Source organism: Podarcis raffonei, chromosome 13, assembly GCF_027172205.1.
Source record: "Podarcis raffonei isolate rPodRaf1 chromosome 13, rPodRaf1.pri, whole genome shotgun sequence".
Taxonomy (NCBI): Eukaryota; Metazoa; Chordata; class Lepidosauria; order Squamata; family Lacertidae; genus Podarcis; species Podarcis raffonei.
Genome location: NC_070614.1, coordinates 13,753,670 through 13,780,589, shown reverse-complemented (window position 1 = coordinate 13,780,589; position 26,920 = coordinate 13,753,670). Strand labels below are relative to the sequence as shown.

The window sequence follows — 26,920 nt, the reverse complement described above, 5'->3', positions numbered from 1 at the left end:
CAGTCTTGACAGACTCTGGGGTTGTGCGCCCATCTCACTCGAGAGGCCGGGGGCCAGCGCTGTCCGGAGACACTTCCGGGTTACGTGGCCAGCGTGACAAGCTGCATCTGGCGAGCCAGTGCAGCACACGGAAACGCCGTTTACCTTCCCGCCAGTAAGCGGTCCCTATTTATCTACTTGCACCCGGGGGTGCTTTCGAACTGCTAGGTTGGGAGGCACTGGGACCGAGCAGCGGGAGCGCACCCCACCACAGGGATTCGAACCGCCGACCTTTCGATCGGCAAGCCCTAGGCGCTGAGGCTTTTACCCACAGCGCCACCCGCGTCCCGTAGAGACTACCTTACACTGCGTTTAAAACCAAAATCGCATTTGGATAGAAACTGTTTCTCAGGTGGCTAGTCCTAGTCTTTATAACCCTGTACCTTCTTTCAGAAGGCAGAAGCTGAAGGAGATCATTTCCGGGGTGCGCACTATCCTGCGCTATCTCTGCAGCTTTCTTATGAGACCTGGAAGCGTAGATTTGATGCAAGGTGGGAAGAGTGCACCCACTCTTAGTTCAACATAACTGAGCCCAGTCTGTGCTGGGTACCTCCAACAAATCATTATATATATATGGCAATACTCTTCACCCAGATCTCTGGTTTCTCCACAGCTTCAAGAGCAAGCAGCAAACAGCAGCTCTGCGGAGAGCGTTATTGTGGAGAAAAAGAAGACGGGGGAGTCCGATCAAGAGGCGCCTAGTGATCAAGATGGGCCAAAAGACTGTAACGGCCGCGTCATCCCACGCTTGGTGCTGGACCGGTCAGCTACAATAGACGAGGTGTGTCGCCTGCACAGGAGGAATAATAATAATGATAATAATAATAATAATAATAATTAATAATTATTTATACCCCGCCCTTCCCAGCCAAGGCCGGGCTCAGGGCGGCTAACAAGCAATAATAAAAATAAGTTAAATGAATGCAACTTAAAAACGATGTTAAAATATAACATTAAAATATTGAAACATTAAAATATTAAAATGCAGGCCTCATCACAGGAGGAGAAAGGAAAAAGAAAGAGAGGGAGGGAATCCAATTGGCTCCAACCCAAAAGGCCAGGCGGAACAACTCTGTCTTACAGGCCCTGCGGAAAGAAATCAGATCCTGCAGGGCCCTGGTCTCATGAGGCAGAGCGTTCCACCAGGCCGGAGCCGGAATAGAAGGGTCCTTGTACAAGGGCAAAGAGACGGGGGCATTCCCCATCCTTCCTAATTCTCCCTGGAAAGGCCTGGAGGGTGGCAACACAAGAACAGGCCTTTTCTGCAATGGATCCCTGTTTGTGGGGTGCTCTCCCACAAGCGGTTCACCTGGCACCTTCATTATATACCGTATTTTTCGCTGCATAAGACACACTTTTTTCCTCCTACAAAGTAAGGGGAAGTGTCTGTGCGTGTTATGAAGTGAATGCTGCGCGGAGGAGGGACAGATGGGAGCCATGGCTGCTGTCCTTCCCTTCTCCGCAGCTCGCTTTAAAGCAGCAAAGTGGGACAGGAGCCGCTTACACGGGTGTAAAGCAAGGACAGCGAGAGCCGTGTAATCCCTCCGCCCCCGCCCTCGACCGCCGCATTGGGATGGGCGGGCATGTGTGTGCCACCCCCTTGGGATGACGCTCGCATGGGCAACGTCCCACGTCCCCACAGGCGACATGCCGCCACGCAAGACCCTCCCTCCGCCACTGGTCTTGCCGGGATAGTAGTGCCTTCCTTTGCAGAAGTGTGAAATTTTAAGGGCGGCTGTGGTTTTGTCCTTGTGTTGTGTACGAAGGTGTGAATTAGGTAGCTTTGACTTTAAATGGGAATTGAATCAGATTCCTCCCTCGTTCCTCCCTCATATGAAAGCCCCCAGAGCTCTCTGCAATGAACAAAAAGGAAAAAGGTCCCACTTCTTTTGGCTTTATAAATCAATCAATCTTTATTACGGTCCTGAGACCCAACAAATCGTTACAAAGCAATACACAATTCATACAGCCTACCTCCAGGTTAAACAAGCATTTTGTTCAGAATATAGGGATCAATGGTTCTTGCGACCACCGATAAAAACTGCTAATGTTCTAGCGTTTGTCCGGTCTTCCAATAGGAACCTGACATAGTGAGCCTCTGATTTTCCGGGAAAGGTACCAGCAAGGGTAATATCAGTTCAGCCCTGGCTTGCTCATATTTTGCACAGTGCAACAAAATATGTTTTATGGAATCAATGTCTTGGGCACACAAGCAAAGTCTGTCCTGGTAGGGAACTCCTCTCAACCTGCCATCCAACACTGCAGAAGGAAAGACGGTTAGTCTGGCTTTGGTGAAAAGCCTTCGATAGTTTGGTACTGTCAGGTTTTTAATGTAAGATGTTAACTTAAAGACATGCCCATATTGTACTCCTACTGCCAGCGGACTACAGTGGATGTGAGGGCAATCTGGCTGCGACATCTGTCACCCCATTGATCGCCAGGGTTGATTCGGCTTTATAAAACTAATTGTGTAGGGCAAAGCCATATAGTCCTAAGGGACTCAATGTGGGAAGCTCATTCCCTCCCCCCCCCCTTGCTAGGGGATAAAGTCTCTCTTCATTTGTTAATAACAGTGATGATGGTTCTTAATGGCACTGTTGACTGCTGTTCACTTTACATGGTTAAAATATTATTCTGATATACCGGTAGTTTATTAAATAGTTTAGTACAACATTTGATTCAGAATTCCCCCCCCCCTTGTTTTCCTCCTCTAAAAACTAGGTGTGTCTTATGGTCAGGTGCATCTTATGGAGCGAAAAATACATATTTTTGGGGGGTACCAGGTGGAAACATTCCTCTTCAACTTGGTCTTTGGCTGACTGATATTCTACAGGCTTTTAAATGTGTTTGTGGGAGGGGGGGATTATTATTTTGTTGTTTTTGCTTGAACTATTTATTTGTGCTTTTACCTTGTATTTTTATCTCGTGAACCTCCCTTAGATCTTGTGGTGAAGGGCAATTATCATCATCATCGTTATCATTATCAACAGCAGCAGCCGCAATATTGAGGAGCTTGGGGTGGGTGGGAATGAATTACAAGTTGAGTGTGAAAGGAGAATGGGAGAAGAAATTACAGGAGATGGGTGGAAAAACTCTGAGAGGCATGTAGGGTGGGAAGCGAAAATATGAAAGAAAAACACTTCTGGATGAGCACATTCTGCCCCAAAATGGGGATGCTGTGCCATGATACGTCCAAAGTAAATGTGTGTACCTAGCTTGAGAAAAACTGAGCTATGTAACTCCTTGCCATTATTATTATTATTATTATTATTATTATTATTATTATTATTATTATTTTACCCCGCCCTCCCCAGCCAAGGCGGCTAACAAGCAATAATAAAAACAAGTTGAATGAATACAACTTAAAAACAAGATTAAATACAACATTAAACAAGGCAAACATGTGACAAGGAATTTATCAATTTCCAAAGATAGATTAGATATCCGTAGAAAGCGATCCCAGTAATTGCCCATTGATTTTGCCAAGCTCTGACACTACGTTCCACCCGTTTTGTGAGTGGCTTGTGGGCCTCCGTCATTTTCAGCTGTCGCAGGTGGGCCCTGGAGGTAGAAGGTGTGAGATACCCTGCGCTAAATCATCCTTGTTTCCCTGTTGCAGTCAGATCCAGCGGAGGAGCATGAGACGTCTGACCACAACCACCTCCAAGTAGGAAACCAAGAAGGGACAGGCTTGAATAAACGAGCAGAGAGTGCCCTCAGCATAGTCTCCAACACACTGGAAGGTAAATTCCTCCATGACTTTGGGTAGAGCTGGATTGTTTCTCGCATTAGGAAAAACGACGACAAAGATCATTGCGTAATATAACGTTTATCATTTTTAATATTGTGAATTGTTGTGAACTAAGCGAGATCAGGGATTGCATAAGCCATTAAATAAATACAAATTACCGTATTTTTCCATGTATAAGACTAGATTCCCCCCCCCCTAAAAAACAATGTAAAAAATTTGGGGGCGTCTTATACATTGGGGCATCTTATAGACGGAAAAATACAGTAACTTGGCAGTAGACTGTTGTTTTAGTCAGAAGCCCAGGGAATAAGAGAGATGCTGTTCTAGTTCTGAAAACTCCAGATGCCTTTGGTGGTTCGAAAAAGATGGCTGTACCCTGGGAAGGGTACATGTCTTTTCCAATAGTGTAGCACACCTTCCAAGATGTGTTTCCTTCTGTCATGTGTAAGGGACACAGCATACAGACTTGATCATGAGTGACAGGGCCTTTAATGGTGTTGGCCCCATTGCCCTTTCCCATGTCTCCCAGAAACAGTACTTCTGTCTTGGAGAGGGTTTTCTTCCATACCATAAGAGCAGAGGTAGACATCTGTGGCTTTGCACCTTAGGCCACATTCCAAAGGTAAGAGGCGCATCCACTAAGCTGCACAACTTTGCCTCTACCCCAGCAGAAGAGACTGAAAAGGGTTCCCTGCCTCTGGGTGAAATTTTGGTCTCAAATTTAAGCAGGAGGCTGCAATCCAACTCTTGACGGGCAATGGTGGAGCTTGAATGCAGCCATTCATTCAAAAATGCTCCTTTGATGTGCTAGCTCCCAGATTAGCACAGCCTAGAGGTCCACATCAAGCCCACTGCTGCCATGTGAGCGCAGGAGGGGCAGCTCAGGATCCAGCAGATCCAATTCTGGACAGCTCCAGCAATTTCCTGCTCCTGAAATGCCCCATTTTGGGGGTTTCCGCTGGCTAATGCTCTTTGGGGTGCATGGGGGTGCTCCTTGCAGTGGAGCTTGGCTGGCCAGAGGAACACGACCACGCCATCCTAACCCCCTTGGGCATGGCGGATCAGGGGCTTCAATTGTTCTGCCCATTGATTTGTCTCACCGATTTATTGGCTGAAGTTGGACATCTTAGTAAATACAGTCGTACTTTGGAAGTCGAACGGAATCCATTCCAGAAGTCCGTTTGACTTCCAAAATGTTCAGGAACCAAAGCACGGCTTCCAATTGGCTGAGAAAGCTCCTGCAGCCAATCGGAACCCGCAGAACCCACGTCGGACGTTTGGGTTCCAAAGAACATTCACAAAGCGGAACACTCGCTTCCGGGTTTGTGGCGTCCGGGAGCCAAAACGTTTGACTCGCAAGGCGTTCGGCTTCAGAGGTATGACTGTATTGACTTTGACTTAGTGGGAAAAAATGATCGTGTGCCAGAGGTCCTTGTGTTGTTGTTTTTTAATTTCAAATTTATTAAGAATATTACAATAAGTTAGAATGAAAAGGAAAGAAAAAGAATACATAAAATGTTTTAAAAAGGCAGAGGAAAACAACAATAACATTATGACAATAAAATATAATTAAGATTACGTATATGTAAATGAAGTAACTTATTGTTTCCCTCAAATATACACGGTTCGCTATGGTTTCAATCAATACGTTCCTTGTTGATTTTTTGCTTTCAGAACTGGAAGAGGCGCACCAGAAATGTCCGCCGTGGTGGTACAAGTTTGCCCACGCGGTCCTCGTGTGGAATTGCTGCCCGCTCTGGGTGAAGATGAAGAACATAATCAAGCTCATTGTCATGGACCCCTTTGTTGATCTGGGGATCACTATCTGCATTGTCCTCAACACCGTCTTCATGGCCATGGAACACTACCCGATGACAGACGAATTCAACAATGTTTTGAATGTGGGGAACCTGGTAGGAGAACCACAAGCCCTCTGTTCTTTTTTTAAAATATATAATTTTATTAAGTTTTCTGTTTTACCATTTAGAATACTCATTTTACATCCTTAAGACATCAATGACTTCCCTTCTGCTCCTCTTTCCATGGTTCATTTTACATATCATAAATCCCTGCCTATTTTACAAAAACTATACCATTCAGTATTCCATTATCGCATCCATCAAAACTTGTTTACACTGTTGAATTTATCTTAATGCTGCCGGTGTTTTCAACTGTACACAATTATTTCCCATATATTCAGTAAACATTTTCCACTCTTCTTTAAACGTACGTTCTCCTTGTTCTCTTGTTCTATGTGTTAAGTCTTCAAGTTGTGCATATTCTGTCAGCTTAAGTTGCCATTCTTCTTTGGTTGGGACCACGCTCGTTCTCCATTTTGGGGCTAGCAAAACACGGGCCGCAGTAGTGGCATACATATATAGCCTTTTTTGACACCTTGGAATTTCAGTCTGAATTATCCCCAACAGAAAGGACTCTGGGTTTTTTGGGGGAGAAAGCGGGTGGCGCTGTGGTCTAAACCACAGAGCCTAGGGCTTGCCAATCAGAAGGTCGGCGGTTTGAATCCCTGTGACGGGGTGAGCTCCTGTTGCTCGGTCCCTGCTCCTGCCAACCTAGCAGTTCAAAAGCACGCCAGTGCAAGTAGATAAATAGGTACTGCTCCGGCGGGAAGGTAAATGCCGTTTCCGTGCGCTCTGGTTTCTGTCACGGTGTCCCGTTGTGCCAGAAGCGGTTTAGTCCTGCTGGCCACATGACCCAGAAAGCTGTCTGTGGACAAACGCCGATATATAGGTACCGCTCCAGTGGGAAGGTAAACGGTGTTTCCGTGCGCTGCTCTGGTTCGCCAGAAGCGGCTTAGTCATGCTGGCCACGTGACCCGGAAGCTGTATGCCGGCTCCCTCGGCCAATAAAGCGAGATGAGCGCCACAACCCCAGAGTCGTCCGCAACTGGACCTAACTGTCAGGGGTCCCTTTACCTTTATACTTTTAAACATTTTTTTCATTATGGAACGTTTCCCAATCACAAGCCCTCTGTTCTTCATTCTGTGACTTGATGCCAGCTAGCTTCAGTAGATGACCCTGATGCACTGTGGCTTGAGAGAGGGACAGAGTCCAAATGAGAGTCCTTGCTGCCCTACTCATAATTTGACAACTTACATCATGTCGTTTTTGCCCAGCAATTATTCCCCCTGAAGCTCAACAAATTCAACTTTTTTCAGTCCACAAAGTTTTAATTGGGCTGAGCTAAAGGTGCCACTCTGTACCATTTCTGGGTAGTTAAATGAAGGGGGCATTTTACAGGGGGAGGCCTGTTCCTCCCCCTCCCCCAAGCCCAATAAGTAATGCAACAAGATGACAGTGTTTCTGTTACGGTGGCCATCAAATGGTCTCTCCCAATTCATTGAAATCAGCTGCTGAATTTTGGAGCCCGCTCCCTCCTGGCGGAAATTTGAACTGAAGCTTCCTTGTTGAGAACCGTCATCTGTCTGTTTTATCCCCAGTATAAAGAGTAAAATAAATATTGAAACATTCAATATGTTAACACAGGGGTAGGGAACCTATGGACCTCCAAATATTTGTTGGACTACAATTCCCATCATCCCTGACCATTGGCAATGTTGGCTGGGTTTAATAGAATCTGGAGGGCAGCAGGTTCCCATCCCTGCATTAACAGCACAGTTCTACTCAGAAGTCAGTCCACTGAGTTCTTAACTGCCAGGTATAGCATTGTGCCCTTAGTAACTTCAGACTAGTTAATATTTAGGTGCTTCCTGTTTTGCACTAAAGTCCTCTGATAACTCTCGGCATACAATCTCCCACTGTGTTTCTAGAGCTGGGCCTGCAGCCAGCTTCTAACAGCTTGTAGGAAACACAGTGGGCATGTTTTGTCCTATTAATCCCCTTGTATTTCCTTGATGAAACCCAACCCCAGGCAAGCGTGCTGGTTTCTGGGGCATTTGCCAGGTCCCAGATAGGTTGCCAAGTTATTTATGCTCTGCCAACACTGGAAGGTAGAATCCAGACACAATAATCTTGATATTATTAACACAGCGCCATTGATGCACATGACAGGTCATCGGGTAGCGCAAGCAAAAGGCAGATTCCTAACATGAATGTTAAAAAAGACAACAATGGACAGAAGGGGAAAGGAAGAAAGACTTAGGCAAGGAGGTTGAGGGCTCATTCACACCTAGACAGCATGGGTCCAAGCTATTTTCCGCTTGTCCCGTGAGCTTTTGCCCTTCCCCTGCCACGTTCCCCTGGAAAACCTGCTCTTTAGTGCTAAATTGGAACAAATGGCCATCTGCGGAAAACCCACATGCTGTCTGTTGCAATTCAGCGCTAAACCGCAGGTTTCCCCAAGGGAAAGCGTTGGGGCAAACAAAAATATGGATGAGCCTTCAGAGGATGAATATGCACAGATGCAGTTGTATATATATTTAGGGAAAGCCTCTGTAGGGTATGAGAACTAATGGGATTAGGATGAAAGCTTCTCGGAAAAAATAGTGATGAATTAGCAGAATCAAGGAAGCTATTGTGGAATTAACAAAGAGACACTCTGACACCATGTGGAGCCTGCCCTGTTGGGATGAAAGCGAAAGCTAGTCCGTTTAGGTCCTTGCCCAATTACCACCTCATCTTCTTGGTGTTTGTGCAACTAATACCCACATCAATAAAGCACAAAGAAATTCAAAGTCTTGTCCGAGCGAGGCGAATAAAGAGGAACACAAACTCTGGCAAAAGGAATATGTTAGCTGACAATAAAAGAGGCAAGAATGTAATTCGAGAAACACCTTTGCTAAAAGGTTTAGGACAAGCAACAACAAAAAATATTTAAATATTGTCGGTAGCAGTTCCCTGGAAATTGTCGGCAAAAATAGCAGAAGGCATGCTAAAGGAAGTGAGGGAAAGTGTAAAGAGGCTGAATTAATTCTCTGCTTCTGCTTCAATCTGTGGGAAACGTGGAGCAATTATCTGAGCCTCTCAGGGTCATCTATCATTAGCTCCATAGCCCTACATTCATTGGACAGAAATTGCAGAAAGGAACGTATTCGTAGCTAGAAGAGCAGCAAACATATAGCCTCGTGTTCCCTCCGTCATTCTTCACGCAAGGGAGGGTATTTCTTCGTCTTTTTTCAAAGAACAAACACTACTCTAACACAGTTGAATATGATAAATGCTGTAACCAAATACTGGGAGAAATATAATGTGAATTGCTTGTTGACACACACAGGGTGCTTGCTTCCCTCACCTCGCCCTTATTGAGTGCTAGCTTATACACTGCTACCTCAGAAGTCGAACGGAATGCATTCCCGAAGTCCGTTCAAGTTCCAAAACATTCAGAAACCAAGGCGCGGCTTCCAATTGGCTGCAGGAAGCTCCTGCAGCCAATCGGAAGCTACAGAAGCCGTGTCAGACATTTGGGTTTGAAAGAATGCTCAAAAACCAGAACAATCACTTCTGGTTTTTGATTGGGAACCGAAACGTTTGACTCCCAAGGCGTTTGAAAACCAAGGTACGACTGTACTCATGACCTGAGCTCAGGGTTGGGTGGCCCTGACATCACTCACCCCAGGTTGCCAGCAGATCCCAAAGGCACTGCCCAGCATGTGGGCTGCTTGGGTCATGATCAGACTTACTGCCATACCAACCCCTCTCATCTTCCACAAGCCCCAAAGTTGTAGCCTAGTTTACCCCCCCCCTTTTTTTAAAATAATAATTTAAAATTAAAACAAAATATATTATCCAGAAACATATCATCCTTATCCCCGCCCCATTTTCCTCCCTCCCCCGACCCTCCCACACAAAACCCACCCACCACCCACCTCCCGGCTTCCCTCAGTTCCAGTCTTTGATTTCTCTGAGAATGCTGTTTTCTGCATGTTACAAAGTTGTATACCGTATTTTTCGATTTATAGGATGCACTTTTCCCCCTCCAAAAATTAAGGGGAAATGTGTGTGTGTCCTATGGCGCGAATGCAGGCTCCTTGGCTTCAGCGATAGCAACGCGAAGCCTCCGAAGTGCAGAGGGAGAGCTGCTCTCCGAAGGCTTGCGGATAGCCACCTGAAGCCCGAAGCCCCTGGAGCGTAGCGCAAACTCCCGCTGTGCTTCGGGGGCTTTGGGCAGCTATCCGCAAGTCTTCGGAGCGCAGCAGGAGTTCCCGCTGCGCTCCAAAGGCTTGCGGATAGCCGTCTGAAGCCTGGAGAGCGAGAGGGGTCGGTGCACACCGATCCCTCTTGCTCTCCTGGCTTCGCTTCGCTGGAGAGGCGCTGCACAGTTTCCCCTCTCTGCGCAGCGCCCCTTCAGCAAAGCGGGAGGAGAAATGGAAGGGGCTCCATTTCTCCTGCTGCTTCTCTGAAGGGGCACTGAGCAGAGAGGGGGAGAATTTTTTTTCCTGTTCTCCGCCTCCTATGGTCCAGTGCGTCCTATGATCCGGTGTGTCCTATAGAGTGAAAAATACGGTAGATCCTCAAACTATTTAGCTCATTATTATCAATAAAAAGTTTGTGAATGTTTATTCAAAGCCAGCCGAGGAGTCCAGTTCGCTTTGTTGCGTCTTCAAATACTTTGTAAAGGGTTCCCATTCATCTTTAAAGTCACAGTTATCCTTGTCCCGTAGCTTATATGTCAGTTTTGCCAGTTCAGTCCATCAAATTTTCTTGCCATGATTCTTTAGTTGGGGTTTCTTCAGTCTTCCATCCTTGTGCTATTAGAACTCTCGCGGCCGTTGTCGCATGCATGAAGACTGTTTGGCTTTCTTTTCTCCTCTGCCCCTTGTCTGTGGAGCAGCCAACTCTGCCCACCTCTCACCGTGTCTTCTTTCTCACGGCACTTCCTCGCAGGTCTTCACGGGGATATTCACTGCAGAGATGGTGCTGAAGCTGATTGCTCTGGACCCCTACGATTACTTCCAGGTTGGATGGAACATCTTTGACAGCATCATCGTCACTCTCAGCTTGGTTGAGCTCGGCCTCGCCAACGTCCAGGGCCTGTCTGTGCTACGCTCCTTCCGTCTGGTAGGTGACTTTGTTATGTCATCTGGTGTCTCTGCGGCTTCTTTCTGAAGCAGGGCCAATATTTTCCTCCCACCCCGGGCAGAGCGGGGGCGAGGCGTCCCTGTGCTATTTTGGAAGGTGCCACAAGCCAGCTCGCCAGCGCTTGCACAGAAAACTGACCAGTGCCAGAGGCAGCCTCACAGCCTGAAATGTCTGTGCTGAGTGCCTGTTGATTTGTTCCTGGTCTGGTTGCCTAATCCACCTTTAAGGTAGAGCAGGCTTTCTCAACCTCAGCCCTCCAGATGATTTGAGACCACAATTCCCATCATCCCTGACCATTGGTCCTGCTAGCTAGGGATCATGGGAGTTGTAGGCCAAAAACATCTGGAGGGCTGAGGTTGAGGAAGCCTAGAACAACTCTACCAAGACACTGTTGATGTTGACAAGGAAGCATGTGCCATTGCAGCCACCAGGGCTAGTTAGTCTACTATTTGCTGTGCAAATCTGGCCTTGCAAGAATATCAACTGTATTTTGTTCAAATAATAGCCAGTTTCTAACCCTTTGGGTTTTATAGCATGGGTGTGTGTGTGTGTGTTCATACCCTCCAACATTTCTCCAATGAAAATAGGGACCCCCTATTCAGTAACAATAACAGCAGCAGCAGCAGCAACATTACAATAATATTACTATTTTTTATTATTTTATAATTGTTATTAAATTTTCTGTTTTAGTATTTTGAATGCTCATTTAAACATCCTTAAAATATCAGTGACTTCTTCTCTTTCCACGGTTCATTTTGCATATCATAAATCCCTGCGTATTTTACATAGACTAAACCATTCAGTATTCTGTTATTACATCCATCAAAACTTATTTACACTGTTGAATTTATCTTAATGCTGCCAACGTTTTCAAGTGTACACAATTTACCCCCATATATTCAATAAACATTTTCCAATCTTCTCTAAATGTATGTTCTTCTTGTTCTCTTATTCTATATGCTAAGTCTGCAAGCTGTGCATATTCCACCCAGTCAGATGGGAGGGTTTAAATAGTAATATTATATATGTGCAATAATATTACTGTTTAAACCCATCTAACTGGGTTGTCCCAGCCTCTCTGGGCGGCTTCCAACAGATATAAAAACATAATATAACTTTAAACATTTTTTAAAATCCCCCTAGAGGGCTGCCTTCAGATGGATTGAGGTTGGATAACTCTATACCCTCCAACATTTCTCTGATAGAGACAATCTGCCACACCCTCCAACATTTCTCCGATGAAAATAGGGACGTCCTAAGGAAAAGCAGGACATTCCCAGATCAAATCAGAAACTGGGATGGCATCTGTAAATCCAGGAGAGTCCCTGGAATATAGGGACACTTGGCGAGTATAGAACTAGATCATGACATCCCACAACCCCAGTGTTAGAAACTGAGATATGAAAGCTAGGAGCTAAATAACCCCTTAAACCTAGGTTATGAGCGCAACGACGGAATGCCTAGGTGCTCTTCTTTAATAACAAGAATACAAAGCTGAAAATGAATGAACTGCAGCTAAAATATTATGTTCATTTTCCACATGGTCTAGTGCTTCCCCTGCCCAGCCTCCTAATATTCTTAAGAGGGTCTCTTCTCCAGTCTTCAGAGAGTAGCTGGAAGTGGGGAGGCTGAAAAAGGTCCTCCTTTCCTTCCACTCTGCAGTTTTAATCTGAAATCTTAGGCACGGTTCTGCGCCCAGAGTTCAGAAACTGCTCGCGCGAATGAAATTCCCTGTCGCAAAATGCGCCTAGAACAATGGGGATCCCGAACACTGTGCAACCCCCATGGGCCATTTTGCAGGTGCGCAAGTTCTCTGCCTACCTGTCAATCATCTGATGTCAGCGTGACGTCAAGTGAAGCGTTTGCATGGTTTGAAATCAGACCGAAGGGGTAAAGTCACAGGACTTTGCAGCTGCCAAGAATCAGCTGATCAGATGTGGCAGCAAACTCTACTTCTTTTGCCCATGAAGCTTGGGATAAAGCTACAGAACCAGCAGTGGGTGGAGCCAAAGGCCAGAGGCCAGAGTGGGTGGAGCCAGAGCCTACAGGCCTCCCACCTTAGCTATAAAGAGGAGTAGAAATGTTACATCTGCTAGGTGAGGTTAAAGTATCTATAGACAAATTAAAGTTAACAACACAAGGCTGTGGCTGAAGCACTCCAAGTCCGAAGAGTGGGGATTGGCTTTCAGTACAAGAATTTGCAGATGATCAGCTCTAGATCTCCGTTAGCTAAATACAGTGGTAACTCGGGTTAAGTACTTAATTTGTTCCGGAGGTCCGTTCTTAACCTGAAACTGTTCTTAACGGGAAGACCACTTTAGCTAATGGGGCCTCCCACTGCCGCTGCGCTGCTGCCACACAGTTTCTGTTCTCATCCTGAAGCAAAGTTCTTAACCCAACATACTATTTCTGGGTTAGCAGAGTCTGTAACCTGAAGCGTCTGTAACCTGAAGCGTATGTAATCCGAGGTACCACTGTATGTCCTAAGCATTAAGGCAAGGATTGGGAAACTGTGGCCCTCTAGATGTTGTTGGACGGCAGCTCCCATCGTCTATGGCAGCCTTTCTCGACCTGTTGGTCCCCAGATGTTGTTGAACTACAACTCCCATCACCCCTAGCTAGCAAGGCCAGAGCTCAGGGATGATGGGAGTTGTAGTCCAACAACATCCAGGGACCCACCGGTTGAGAACCACTGGTCTATGGTCATTGATGGGGCTGATGGGAGTTGAATTCCCAACATTTGGGGGTCCACAGGTCCCCCATTCCTGCACTGGTGCCTGCACCTTGTGTCTAGCAGCTGAGATTTCCAGGGGCTAAGCAGAATTCCTCTTGCTTCCACAGATGAGAGTGTTCAAGCTCGCCAAATCCTGGCCAACGCTCAACATGCTGATCAAGATCATTGGCAACTCGGTGGGTGCCCTGGGCAACCTCACCCTTGTGCTGGCCATCATCGTTTTCATCTTCGCCGTGGTGGGGATGCAGTTGTTTGGGAAGAGCTACACTGAGTGCGTCTGCAAGATCAGCAGCGACTGCACGCTGCCGCGCTGGCACATGCACGACTTCTTCCACTCCTTCCTGATCGTCTTCCGCATCCTCTGCGGGGAGTGGATCGAGACCATGTGGGACTGCATGGAAGTGGCGGGGCAGACCTTGTGCCTCATTGTCTTCATGATGGTCATGGTCATTGGGAACCTGGTGGTGAGTAGCAACTAGGAAATAATAATGATACGATAATCTTTGTTGTCATTGTCCCATGCAGAACAATGAAATTGAAAAATCTGCATAAGACATTCAAAAACCAACAAGCCTGCTATCCCAGCCATCCCAACCTGGTTAGCCCCCTAAAAACCAACCCTGTGTGTCTTGGCTGAATGAGTTGAACCTGGGTCTCTCGATACGATACGATACAATAATCTTTATTGTCATTGTCCCATACAGAACAACGAAATTGAAAAAATCTACATCAGACATTCAAAAACCAACAAGCCTGCCATCCCAGCTATCCCAGCCTGGTTAGCCCCCTAATTAAATACAATATACTCTTACACTACCTTACACTGTGTTTAAAACCAAAATTGTATTTGGATAGAAACTGTTTCTTAAGCGGCTAGTCCTAGTCTTTACAACCCTGTACCTTCTTCCAGAAGGCAGAAGCTGAAAGAGATCATTTCCGGGGTGTGCACTATCCTGCACTATCTCTGCAGCTTTCTTATGGCGCCTGGAAGCATAGTTTTGATCCAAGGTGGGAAGAGTGCACCCAATTATTCTCTCCGCAGTCTTTACAACCTTGAACAGCATTGTTTTGACCGTGCAGCTCCCAAACCACACACACAGACCATAAGTTAATACACTCTCAACAGTACAGTGGTAAAATGCCATCAGCAGGTCCTTTGGGAGGGCCCAAGTGTTTGGGGGACCTGCACTATCAAACAGGCACTTCTCACTGCAAATCGAATCTTTCCATTTGAGAGGTCCCCAATGCCACGTAAACAGGGAGTACACAATAAAGATGGCCGGGGATGAGTGCAAAGCAGTTCCACTTGCCTGCGCCATGATCCTGCCATCCAGCTGGAACAAGAAGGGCTCTGTGTCACTCTTGGCTTTGCTTGGCATTTTTTTCATGGCCTTTCAGCCCTTTCCGAAACCATGCCAGTGTTCCAGAAAAGCCTACAGTTCTTTTTTTATAGATATAAATCTTTTTTATTGAGTTTTACACTGCAAATTTAAATTCAAACATTAAACATCAACATCATTTAGGATTCCCTGAAACTTTTGACTCCCCTCCGCCCTTCCACGGTTACCATTTTCAATCTCTTTCAACTGCTTCACTTATTTTCTCTGTTTTTCTTAAATAATCCATTTTTACCTTAATTTTTAGTACTTTACAAGCGTTACTCAAATCCTGCCAAAGTTTTTAGTTGTTTACAGTGTTCTCTTAAAAACATTGTGAATTTCCCCCGTTCCTTCTTAATGTTCTTCTCTTCCTGGTTTCTGATTTTCTCTGTCATTTTCACCATTTCGGCGTAGTCCATCATCTTCATCAACCATTCATCTCTGGTCAGGACTTTATCTTCTTTCCATCTCTGGGCCAGTGGTATCCATGCTGCTGTCGTTTCATACATAAATGATAATTTCTGCTCCTTTGGTATCTCTGCACCTAAAATTCCTAATAAAAAAGCCTCTGGTTTTTCCACAAACATTATTTTAAACATTTCTTTCAACTCATTGTACAGTGGTACCTCAGGTTAAGTACTTAATTCGTTCCGGAGGTCCATACTTAACCTGAAACTGTTCTTAACCTGAAGCACCACTTTAGCTAATGGGGCATCCTGCTGCCGCCGTGCCACCAGAGCACGATTTCTGTTCTCATCCTGAAGCAAAGTTCTTAACCTGAAGCACTATTTCTGGGTTAGCGGAGTTTGTAACCTGAAGCGTATCTAACCTGAGATACCACTGTATAGCATTTCCCAGAATGCTTTCGTTATCTTGCACGTCCACCACATGTGGCAGAATGTGCCTTCTTTCTCCTTACATTTCCAACATACATTTGAAGCCGTTCTGTTCATCTTTGCTAATTTTATAGGTGTGAAATACCACCGATACATCATTTTCATACAGTTCTCCTTCAGTGAAATGCCTACAGTTCTTAATCCGTGTTTTAGGACTTAGTCCTGGTGCAGAGGCAGATTTCGGGGAACGCGACTGGTTTGCCCACACTGGGTGCTGTGCTGAGAGGGTACCTCAATAATTACATAGAACGGAAGGCGAAAGGTTGGGGGGGGGACGGTATGCCAAATTTTAGTGTCATCCAAGGCACTGCTTAAATTTGAAAGCCCAAAGTCTGCTGCTGCCTGGTGTTAGTGAGAGAGTGTGGGGATGAGACCTGGCGGACCCGGCCACAAATTAAGCCCTTTTCATCAAACCCTGTGTTATGTACTGAGTTGAATAGGATCCAAAATGCAGCAGTCTGATTGGTCCTAGAACAATGCAGCAGTATGATTGGTCTGCAGGAGCCACCCAATCCAGCTCCAGATGGAAGTGAATCCACAACCTGATTGGCCTACAGGAGAATTCCGGAATTAGCCAATCATGTGCAGCCCATTGTGTAAATAATATATATAAAGCAGATACTATGGGGGAACTTTCATTCCTCCTCGCCACTATGAGCTGAATAAAGAGCATGAAATCCACTCTCAACTCTGAGTATATTTCACCCTCCCTCTCCTTGACATGGGGCTTCCTGATCAAGGAAGAATATGAGCTTAGACATAGACATCTAGACTAATATTCAAGCTGCTGCACTGCTTTCCGTCCTTTCGCTTCACAGGCCATTTCCTTCCTTTGCTCTTCAGTTGCCCTCATTTTATTTCCTTCCAAGGCTAAGGCTGGGGAGGAATCCCAAACCCACCCGAAGTGTGGAAGCTTTTGTCACCCGCCGGCCACTCGCTCTCTGAATTGAGGAGCTTTGAAGGTTTCAGGAATTCCTGGTGGCTGGGCCTCCGAGGACTGACAGCTTGCTTAGGGTCCCTTAATCTTGAAGGAATTTGCTGAGAAAGTGATATGTGCAGGGGAGCCTTTCACGGTCGTTGAACGGGATGACCTGGGATGAAGGCTACAGCTATAGGATATAATAAAAGGGAGCACCTCTGGAAATTAAACCAGCACAATACAAAATGCACCGTGAGACAGCGGCTCCTTTGCCAGGAGTAATGTGTTTATCATTAACTCTGGAAGTGTATACAGTCGTACCTTGGAAGTCAAACAGCTTTGTTCCCGAACATTTTGGCTCCCAAACGCCGCAAACCTGGAAGCAGCTGTTCCGGTTTGTGAACTGTTTTTGGAAGCCGACCATCTGACGGGGCTTCTTGCAGCCAATCAGGAGCCACGCTTTGGTTTCCGAACGTTTTGGAAGTCGAACAGACTTCCAGAACGGATTCCCTTTGACTTCCAAGGTACGACTGTACTTTATTTTGACCAAACAAAGTCTTCTAGAGCAAAATATACAATGGGAGGCTTAGTTTGATCAGAATCTTGTACACACTTCCAGAGTTAACGTTAAATACACTACTTCTGGTAAATGAGCCGCTAAATTTGTGTCCCGGGCTTTTTAGACTCGTCTACCCATGTACTAAAAAAGGTAAAGGTAAAGGACCCCTGACAGTTATGTCCAGTTGCAAATGACTCTGGGGTTGTGGTGCTCATCTCGCTTTACTGGCCGAGGGAGCCGACGTTTGTCCGCAGACAGTTTTTCCAGGTCATGTAGCCAGCATGACTAAGCCACTTCTGGTGAAACCAGAGCAGCACACGGAAACGCCGTTTACCTTCCGGCCGGAGCGGTACCTATTTATCCACTTATACTTTTTGGTGTGCTAGGTTGGCAGGAGCTAGGACAGAGCTAGGAGCTCACCCCATCGCGGGGATTCGAACCGCCGACCTTCCGATCGGCAAGCCCAAGAGGCTCCATGGTTTAGACCACAGCACCACCCGCATCTATGTATTATCTGAAACCAAAGGAGCACATTGGTTGCCAGATGTAATTCCCCTCCCCCCAGCTCTTCTATGCCACTAATGGAACCTTTAAGCAATTTACATACATACGAGAAAGACCATTGCAATCAACAGGCAAGAGAAAAGCCCATGCGTGGAAACGTAATAAATGTCTTCTCACTCTCTTCCAGTGTGCCTTCCACAGCAGCACCACTGGTAACGCTGTCAAAGGATAGGCTAAACATTGCTGGCTGCTTCCTCCCCAAGTGCAGTTCAGCTTTCCTGACACAGTCCTGTTAAACTGACGAGCAGGCTCCTTGTGTAATGATAAGGTGCCTCTGAGCATGTGCAGAGTGGCTCTCCACAGCATCACTAAAAAAAATTAGCCCTGGGTTTCTAGGTTAGCACATACGACTTTTAGCCTGCCTTCAGCTGCCGCCCATTTCCAATATTTTTATCGTATAATGACAAGCAAACACAGAGGGATAAAAATGTATTACATAACGTGAAGGAAATTAATTGCGTCTGTGGATACTTGGCTGCTTGGTAGTTGAGGAACAGTTTAAATTGCAAGTAAAGTGCATTCCTGACATTCCACACTTTGTGCTCCACCAGCCTAATAATAATAATAATAATAATAATAATAATAATAATAATAATTGTACTGCGCCCACCTGACTGGGTTGCCGCAGCCACTCTGGGCGGCTTCCAGCATATATAAAAACATAATTAAAACATTAAATTCTTCCCTATATGCCAGTGGTTCCCAAGGGTTTTTTTTGGCCATGCGTGCCCCACCTAAGCATCTCTAAAATCCTGACCACCCCATGCCCCCAGTAACATATAATTCTTATTATTCAAAAAGTGAACTCCCATTCATGTAGAGGAAGCCTAAAAGCCCATTCACTGTTAATAACTCATTCTCGAATTGCTCCCCTTAAAAATCAAATTGCACCCCTGTGGGAACCACGGCTATACATAAAAACAACCCCTTTGAAATATATGGGCTACTCACCTACAAATAAAGTATTGTATTGGTCAATGTCAAACTTCCTGCAGGGGTAATATTTCCTACTACAGTGGTACCTTGGGTTAAGTACTTAATTCATTCTGGAGGTCCATTCTTAACCTGAAACTGTTCTTAACCTGAAGCATCACTTTAGCTAATGGGGCCTCCTGCTGCTGCCACGCCACGGGAGCTCTCATCCTGAAGCAAAGTTCTTAACCTGAGGTACTATTTCTGGGTTAGCAGAGTCTGTAACCTGAAGCGTATGTAACCCGAGGTACCACTGTATAGTCACTCCCAGAAGATACTTTTCATCCCATCTCCCCCATTTCCAAATACCCTCATTTTTAGAATTTTGTGGTCTGGCCTCTGCACTCGGTATACAGTGGTACCTCGGGTTACATACGCTTCAGGTTACAGACACCGCTAACCCAGAAATAGTACCTCGGGTTAAGAACTTTGCTTCAGGATGAGAACAAATCTCGTGCTCCGGCGGCGCAGCAGCAGCAGGAGGCCCCATTAGCTAAAGTGGTGCTTCAGGTTAAGAACAGTTTCAGTTTAAGAACAGACCTCCGGAACGAATTAAGTACTTAACCTGAGGTACCGCTGTATTTCTAGAGTGCCCTGAGCTGGCTACCCGCCCCCCGCCCTTGCATCACTTCTGGCATTTCCGATGCAAGTTTATTATGAGAGAAATGGCGGAAGCCACCGAGCGGAAAAAGCAAATGACTTGAGGAACCTTTAGGGTTACGAAGAGCAAGCCAGCGACGCTCTTGGCTGTAATTGGCGCTTCAGAGAAGCACCCGAGAGCAGCAAGGAAACTGACAGGGTTTATATAAAGGTCCTAGTTAAGTCATGAGGCATGAGCCATGTGCAAATAGCCACACCGACGACCTTGAATATCAGCAAAGTCCCGTCTCAAATGTGCTCCTGGCAGGGAAGAGGCACAAACACCGACAGCTGTGAGTGGGCAGGAGGCTGGCTTTCCTCAGCAAACACATTCCACTTTCTTGCTGATGTTACTGTACATCAGTACATCCCACCAGTACATATACCCTCCAATATTTCTCCGAAGAAAATAGGGACGTCCCATTCCGTAATCGTAATTTTATTATTCATACCCCACCCATCTGATTGTGGTGCCCCAGCCTCTCTGGGTGGCTTCCAACCTATATAAAAACATAATAAAATGTTAATTGTCAATTGTCTTCCAAACGTTAATTACAGTATCTCCATGGCTCAGGGGTTGCATAACTCTATACCCTCCAACATTCCTCTGATGAAAATAGGGACATCCTAGGGGAAAGCGGGATATTCTGGGATCAAATCAGAAACCAGGACGGCTTCTGTAAATCCGGACTGTCCCTGGAAAATAGGGATACAGTGGAACTTCAGTTGTTGAACGCCTCCATTGTCGTATGTTTTGGCTCCCGAACGCCAAAAACCCAGAAGTAACTGTTCTGCTTTTCGAAGGATTTTTGGAAGCTGAATGTGCTACGTGGCTTCCGTTTTGAGTTTCCCTATTGTATGGAGGCTTCCACTTTCAGTTTTCAGTTTTCAAACGTTTCGGAAGTTGAACGGTCTTCCGGAACGGATTATGAACTGCTAGGCTGGCAGGAGCAGGGACCGAGCAACAGGAGCTCACCCCGTCGCAGGGATTCAAACCGCTGACCTTCTGATCGGCAAGCCCTAGGCTCTGTGGTTTAACCCACAGCGCCACCCGCGTCCCATTCTTAAAGATAAATCAGAGCAAATGGCTATTCAGGTTTTCCGTTTGCTCCAATTCTGCTTTAAAGAGTGGCTTTTCACAGGAAAATCTCCAGAGCAAAAAAAAGGGGGGGGTGTTTGTGTGCTTAGACAAGGAGCTTTAAAGCTCAGAGGAAAGGTATGTGTGGATGAGCCCTAAGGAGAGATCTGTAAATATTCCACACAAGTACCATACTTGTGTAATGAAGCTGGGAGCATCCTGCTGAACATTGAGCTGGCATCTGCTTTTTTTCTCTCTCTCCTTCCAGGTGCTCAACCTTTTCTTAGCTTTGCTGCTCAGCTCCTTCAGCGCCGACAGCCTGGCAGCATCTGATGACGATGGCGAGATGAACAACTTGCAGATCGCAATTGGCAGAATCACCCGGGGGATCGACTTTGTGAAAAAACATGCCCTCCTCCTGCTTCACCGGCAGCTGAAGGAGAAGAAGGCCGAGCCCCCTGCCGAAGACCAGGAAGATAGCAAGAAGGAGAACTTTGTCCTCAACCATTTGGACACAGGCCAGGACTTCAAACCCGACTACATGGATGGGATAGCCCTGGATGGGATAGCCATGGACGGGGTAGCCAGGAAAGAGCCACGCATCGATGAACTGGACCATATGAACTTCATCAACAATCCTCACCTGACCATTCATGTCCCGATAGCCTCGGAGGAGTCTGACTTGTATGACGAAACCGACACAGGAGAAGAGACTGCCGAGGACACCAAGGTGAGTCCTAGATCCCAAAGAGGACGGAGGCAGACCCAAAGCTACTCAGTGGCATGTGGTCAGTGGACTAGGGGGACTAGACTGGTCCCCTGAATGCTCCCAGTAAATTAGAGTATTAAAGTATTAAAGTCTGCTGCCTCTTTCCCCAAACGAGGGAACTTCTACCTGGCTTAGGGAGGGAGTCTTGTTGCTCTGATGGGGTACAAGAGCTCTTCCACCACCTTATAATGATAATAATCTGTGCTTTCCCCCCCTAAAAATATATAAATGTTTAGGGGTACTCTCATTTTGACTCAGGAGAATCACCATTTTATAGTTCAAATCGGGAAAAATAAATACAGTAAATGGACAAAAGTACCAAGATTCACAAAATGTTTAGGGGTATGCGTACCCCTCTGTACCCCCCAGAAAAAGCACTAATAATAATAATAATAATAATAATAATAATAATAATAATAATAATATTATTTATACCCTGCCCATCTGGCTGGGTTTCCCAAAGCCCACCTGGAGAGGAAACTCAAATGTACCATTTCAGTTGGCAAGAGGTGTGCCTGAGCCTCCGAGGAAACTTGAGAGTAAAGGATATCTGCTGCAGTAATGTTTAGGCCGCAATCCTGTGCTCCCTTACTTGAGAGTTGTCCTCAATAGGACTTGCTTCTGAGTAAAACATGCATGGGCTTGCACCATCAGTGTCTGAAGTTGAGGGTGGTTTGCTCTGTATGTTTCATCCCTTTTACTATACAGTGGTGCCCCACAAGACGAAAATAATCCGTTCTATGGGAGCCTTCGTCTTGCAGGGATTTTCGTCTTGTGGAGCTCCGCTATCAGCCAATCAGCTGATAAGCGGTAAAACAGCTGATAAGCGGCTTAGCGGCTTTTAGCGCTTAGCGGATTAGCGGATAAGCGGCAATTTAGAGATAAGGAGCTTAGCGCCTTTCAGAAAAGGCAAAAAAAGGGGAGACCATGGAAAAAAATTTGTTTTGCGAGTAAGCCCCATAGAAAAAAACGTCTTGCGAAGCAGAAAAAATGTCGGAAAGCCCTTTCGTCTTGCGCGTTTTTCGTTTAGCGGGGCATTCGTCTAGCGGGGTACCACTGTATAGCCTTTTCAGATAGCCTGATTTAATGGACTTTTCAGGCTTTCTGTATAAACTTTCTGTTTTTTAACCTGGCAAGAGACTGGTTCTGCATACTTTTTATCTTATTTTGCTGCTGTATTTGGGGGGGGGGTTGTGTGTGTGTGTGTTTAACTATTTCTAGCTGCTCTGAGATCATGTGTTGCAGGACTGTGTAGAATGTACTCTAAAGCAAAAACAGCACTTTGAACTGAGTCCTGACACTAAGGGCTCCTCCACACACTTTGGTCGAGCCGAATTTTGTGCCCCGATTAACTCCCCCACTGTCAGGGCTGGAGCCAGACGCAGATCAGCATGAAAGACGCAAGGCTCTGTTTCCAGTGAAGTTTCTTCTTTATTCAAGGAAACAGCATACTTCTCAGCCGGTCCCCGCCTTCCATCCTTCCTAAGGCTCCTCCTCTCCCAGATGTTTCCCAAGCAGTCTCAAACTGCTTCTGTGGACTTCTGGCCTCTGTTTTGCTCTCTTCATGATCCTGCGTGTTTTTGGGAACCAGCGGGCAGGGGAGCTCGTTGCAGCCAAAAAGGGGGACTCCCTAGATTCTTCAGCAGCCTCTTGAACCCCCTCCTCTGCTTCATCCTCGGAGTCTGAACTGCTCCCCGTCACCGGCTCTTCCTGCTCACTAAGCCCTGTTGCCCCTTCAGCATCCAATTCTCCCGCTGACCTCTCCTAAATGTCCCACCACCAATCCCCGGGCTCTGATCCTTCCTCCTCTGGGGGTTCCCTTGCGGGGGTTCTCCGGCTGGCGCCTCTTGCCCAGCCAGTCCCTTGACACCCAGGTCCAAGAGCTTCTCTTTTTTATTTTTTTATTTTTTTTAATATATAATTTTTATTAATTTTCCAAAACAATTATACAAATTGCACAAATTTCCATACATTTGATTCCTTTTTGACTTCCTTCGGCTTCTCTGATAATCATCCATATTTACCTCTCAGTTACGCATTTCTCTGATTATATTGCCATTGATCTTCCCTCCCACCTCTATTGCTTTTTAACAATATATCTCAACTTTTACAGTGCTTCTTGAAACCCCGCCAGCGTTGTTTGCACGTCACATATTCTTTTCAGATATTCAACAAATTTCCCCCAATCCTCGATGAACTTTTGGTCTTTAAGATATCTAATTTTTCCAGTTAATCTGTCCAATTCTGAATAAAAAAATTTTTTCCTTCCAGTAGCACCTTAAAGACCAACTAAGTTAGTTCTTGGTATGAGCTTTCGTGTTTTGACTATGGCAGACCAACACGGCTACCTATCTGTAACTGCAATTCTGAATAGTCTGTCAACTTCAGTCTCCATTCCTCTATCGTCGGAATTTCTTCTTGTTTCCATTTCTGGGCCAGTAGAGTTCTTGCTGCTGTAACCGCATATTGAAAAAGTTTACAGTCTTTTCTTCTTATTTCATTTCCTGTAATTCCTAAAAGGAAGGTCTCTGGTTTTTTAACAAATGTATATTTTAACATCTTTTTCATTTCATTATAAATCATCTCCCAAAAGCCCTTCACTTTCTTACATTCCCACCACATGTGATAAAACGTGCCTTCTTTTTCTTTGCACTTCCAACACTTATTGCATGTCTTATACATTTTTGCAAGCTTTACCGGTGTGATATACCATCTGTAAAACATTTTCATAACATTTTCTTTTAGTGCCGTACATGCAGTAAATTTTAAGTTCTCTTTCCACAGTTTTTCCCAATCTTCAAACTGTATATTGTACCCAAAGTCCCTGGCGCCTCTTGCCCAGCCAGTCCCTTGACACCCAGGTCCAAGAGCTTCTCTTATCCTTCTACTGCTGTGCCTTGCAAAAAAAAAATTGATCTTACCTGCTGAATCCTATCTTATCAGACATTATTATTATTATTATTATTATTATTATTATTATTATTAATAATAATAATACCTCGCCCATCTGACTGTGTCTCCCCAGCCACTCTGGGCAGCTTCCAACCAAATATCAAAAACAATACAGCGTCAGACATTAAAAACTTCTCTAAACAGGGCCATCTTCAGGTGTCTTTTAAAAGTAAAATAATAAAATAATTGTTTATTGCCTTGACATCTGCTGGGAGGGTGTTCCACAGGGCAGGCACCACTACTGAGAAGGCCCTCTGTCTGGTTCCCTGTAACCTCACTTCTCACAGTGAGGGAACCGCCAGAAGGCCCTCGGTGCTGGATCTCAGCGTCCGGGCTGAACAATGGGGGTGGAGACGCTCCTTCAGGTATACTGGGCCGAGGCCGTTTAGGGCTTTAAAGGTCAGCACCAACACTTTGAATTGTGCTCGGAAATGTAGTGGGAGCCAATGAAGATCTTTCAGGACCGGTGTTAAATGGTCTCAGCAGCCACTCCCAGTCACCAGTCTAGCTGCCGCATTCTGGATTAATTGCAGTTTCTGAGTCACCTTCAAAGGTAGCCCCACGTAGAGCGCATTGCAGTAGTCCAAGCGGGAGATAACTAGAGCATGCACCACTGGGAAACCCAGCCAGATGGGTGGGGTATAAATAATAAATAATAATAATAATAATAATAATAATAATAATAATTAGACTTATATCTTCAAAAGCTGGCAAGTCCTCCACTGGAACTGTGTGACATCAGACTGTGACCAGCTTTCATATATAATTCCTGGGGCTCCTTAGTGCTGCGCCTCTCCTAGTTACTTTTAGAGGCAAGGTGCGATGGCTCAGGCTTCAAAGCCCGGCAGCTTTTCCATGGGGGGCGGGACCCACCTCCCAAGGCTCGTCGTCACATGTCCACAGATGACTCCCACTGGGGTATTAACACCAGATCCAATTGTAGGGGGGTCAGCAAGTTTCCTTAACCCTTAGGCTCCTCGGCCTTCCCCTCCCCCAATCATTTATAATCACGCTTGAAAAATTAGTCTCCATGCATGCATCTTCCCCCTCGCCTCCCTGCCAAGTCCTCCTCTATTTGTTGATGTATCATGTTCCTTAGCAGTGACTTGGGACTCTGGGGGCGGAGGCGCTGTCAGGGTCTCTCGTCCAGCCCCTCCTCTCCCCAGTGCCAGAGCAAATTAAGCCCCCAGCCAGCAGCCGGTTTTGAAAACGGATGCTTATCGTTTGCGGTTCATTCTCTCTCTTTAAAAAAAATAATAAATTTATTTATTTGGTTTTTCAAATCAACGTTTTATGCTCACATATCCAACATACGTCATAAAATTGAGATGCCGAAGAATCTCCTGGACTTCCCCCTCCTCCCCTTTGTGGGTCCGATTGTTAGTCGTTTCCTCCTGCATCTTTTATAATAACCCAAATCTTTTACATCTCCATTAGATCCAAAATTCACCATTAAACTACAAGTGTTATTCCATTCCTACTAACGATTTTAACTGTTTACAATGATTTTTTAAAGATAAATTACAAATTTCCCCCATTCCTTATTAAAATTCTGGTCTTCCTGATTAGTGATTATTCCGGCCATTTTAGCCATTTTGGCATCAACTTGATCTTCCATTCTTCTCTGGTCGGGACTTTATCTTCTTTCCATCTCTGGGCCAATAACATCTGTGCAGGTATGGTCGCATACATAAATACCATATTTTTCTGTCTATAAGATGCCTCCATGTATAAGACACCCCCTATTTTGGGGAACTCAGATTTAAGAAAATGGGGGGAGACGTACCTGTATATAAGACGCTCCCTAATTTTTGACATGACTTTTTAGGAACCTAGTCTTATACATGGAAAAATACGGTAATCTTGGAATTTTGGCACCTAGAATTCCTAAAAGGCAGGCTTCAGGGTTTTTAAGAAAAAGTTATTTTAAACTTTCCCCCCCAATTCATTATATATAATTTCCCAAAATTCTTTTACTACCTTACACGTCCACCACATATGATAAAAGGTGCCTTCAGTCTGCGGTTCGCTCTCGGCCTCAGCCACTCACCTAACCCTCCCCCCCGCCTCCTTATGTAGTGCTTGGGCAGTTAGTGGGGCCCACACATTCTTCCCTGGGTGCTCTGCCCTCTAACCGCAGCCACTTGGTGGCTGGTTATCCTTGCTCCATGGTTGGAAGATGGCGCTTTGCACATACACAGAGACACTTCTAACCACTTCGTGATTTCTGGGGCTGAGCACGACAGTGCGGAGCTGTGGGAATGTTCAGGGTGGCAGGAGAGGATATATACAAAGTGTTGGTGCTGACATTTAAAGCCCTAAACGGCCTCGGTCCAGTATACCCGAAGGAGCATCTCCACCCCCATCGTTCTGCCCAGACACTGAGGTCCAGCGCCGAGGGCCTTCTGGTGGTTCCCCTACTGCGAGAAGCCAAGTTACAGGGAACCAGGCAGAGGGCCTTCTTTGTAGTGGCACCCGCCCTGTGGAACGCCCTCCCACCAGATGTTAAAGAGAACAACAACTACCAGACTTTTAGAAGACATCTGAAGGCAGCCCTGTTTAGGGAAGCTTTTAATGTTTGATGCATTACTGTATTTTAATATTTTGTTGGAAGCCGCCCAGAGTGGCTGGGGAAGCCCAGCCAGATGGGTGGGGTATGTATGTATGTATGTA

The 26,920-nt window shown here is 45.7% G+C and overlaps 1 protein-coding gene across 1 annotated transcript in view; it reads left to right on the top strand.

The window, feature by feature from the left end:
* The window catches only part of SCN4A (sodium voltage-gated channel alpha subunit 4), a 158,506-nt gene that overhangs the window by 43,677 nt on the left and 87,909 nt on the right, over positions 1-26,920 (top strand). The window contains exons 11-16 of the mRNA XM_053362896.1: positions 653-820; positions 3,659-3,782; positions 5,465-5,703; positions 10,592-10,765; positions 13,628-13,984; positions 20,795-21,256. Of these exons, the coding sequence (XP_053218871.1) occupies positions 653-820; positions 3,659-3,782; positions 5,465-5,703; positions 10,592-10,765; positions 13,628-13,984; positions 20,795-21,256 (1,524 nt within the window). The remainder of the gene's footprint in view (positions 1-652; positions 821-3,658; positions 3,783-5,464; positions 5,704-10,591; positions 10,766-13,627; positions 13,985-20,794; positions 21,257-26,920) is intronic.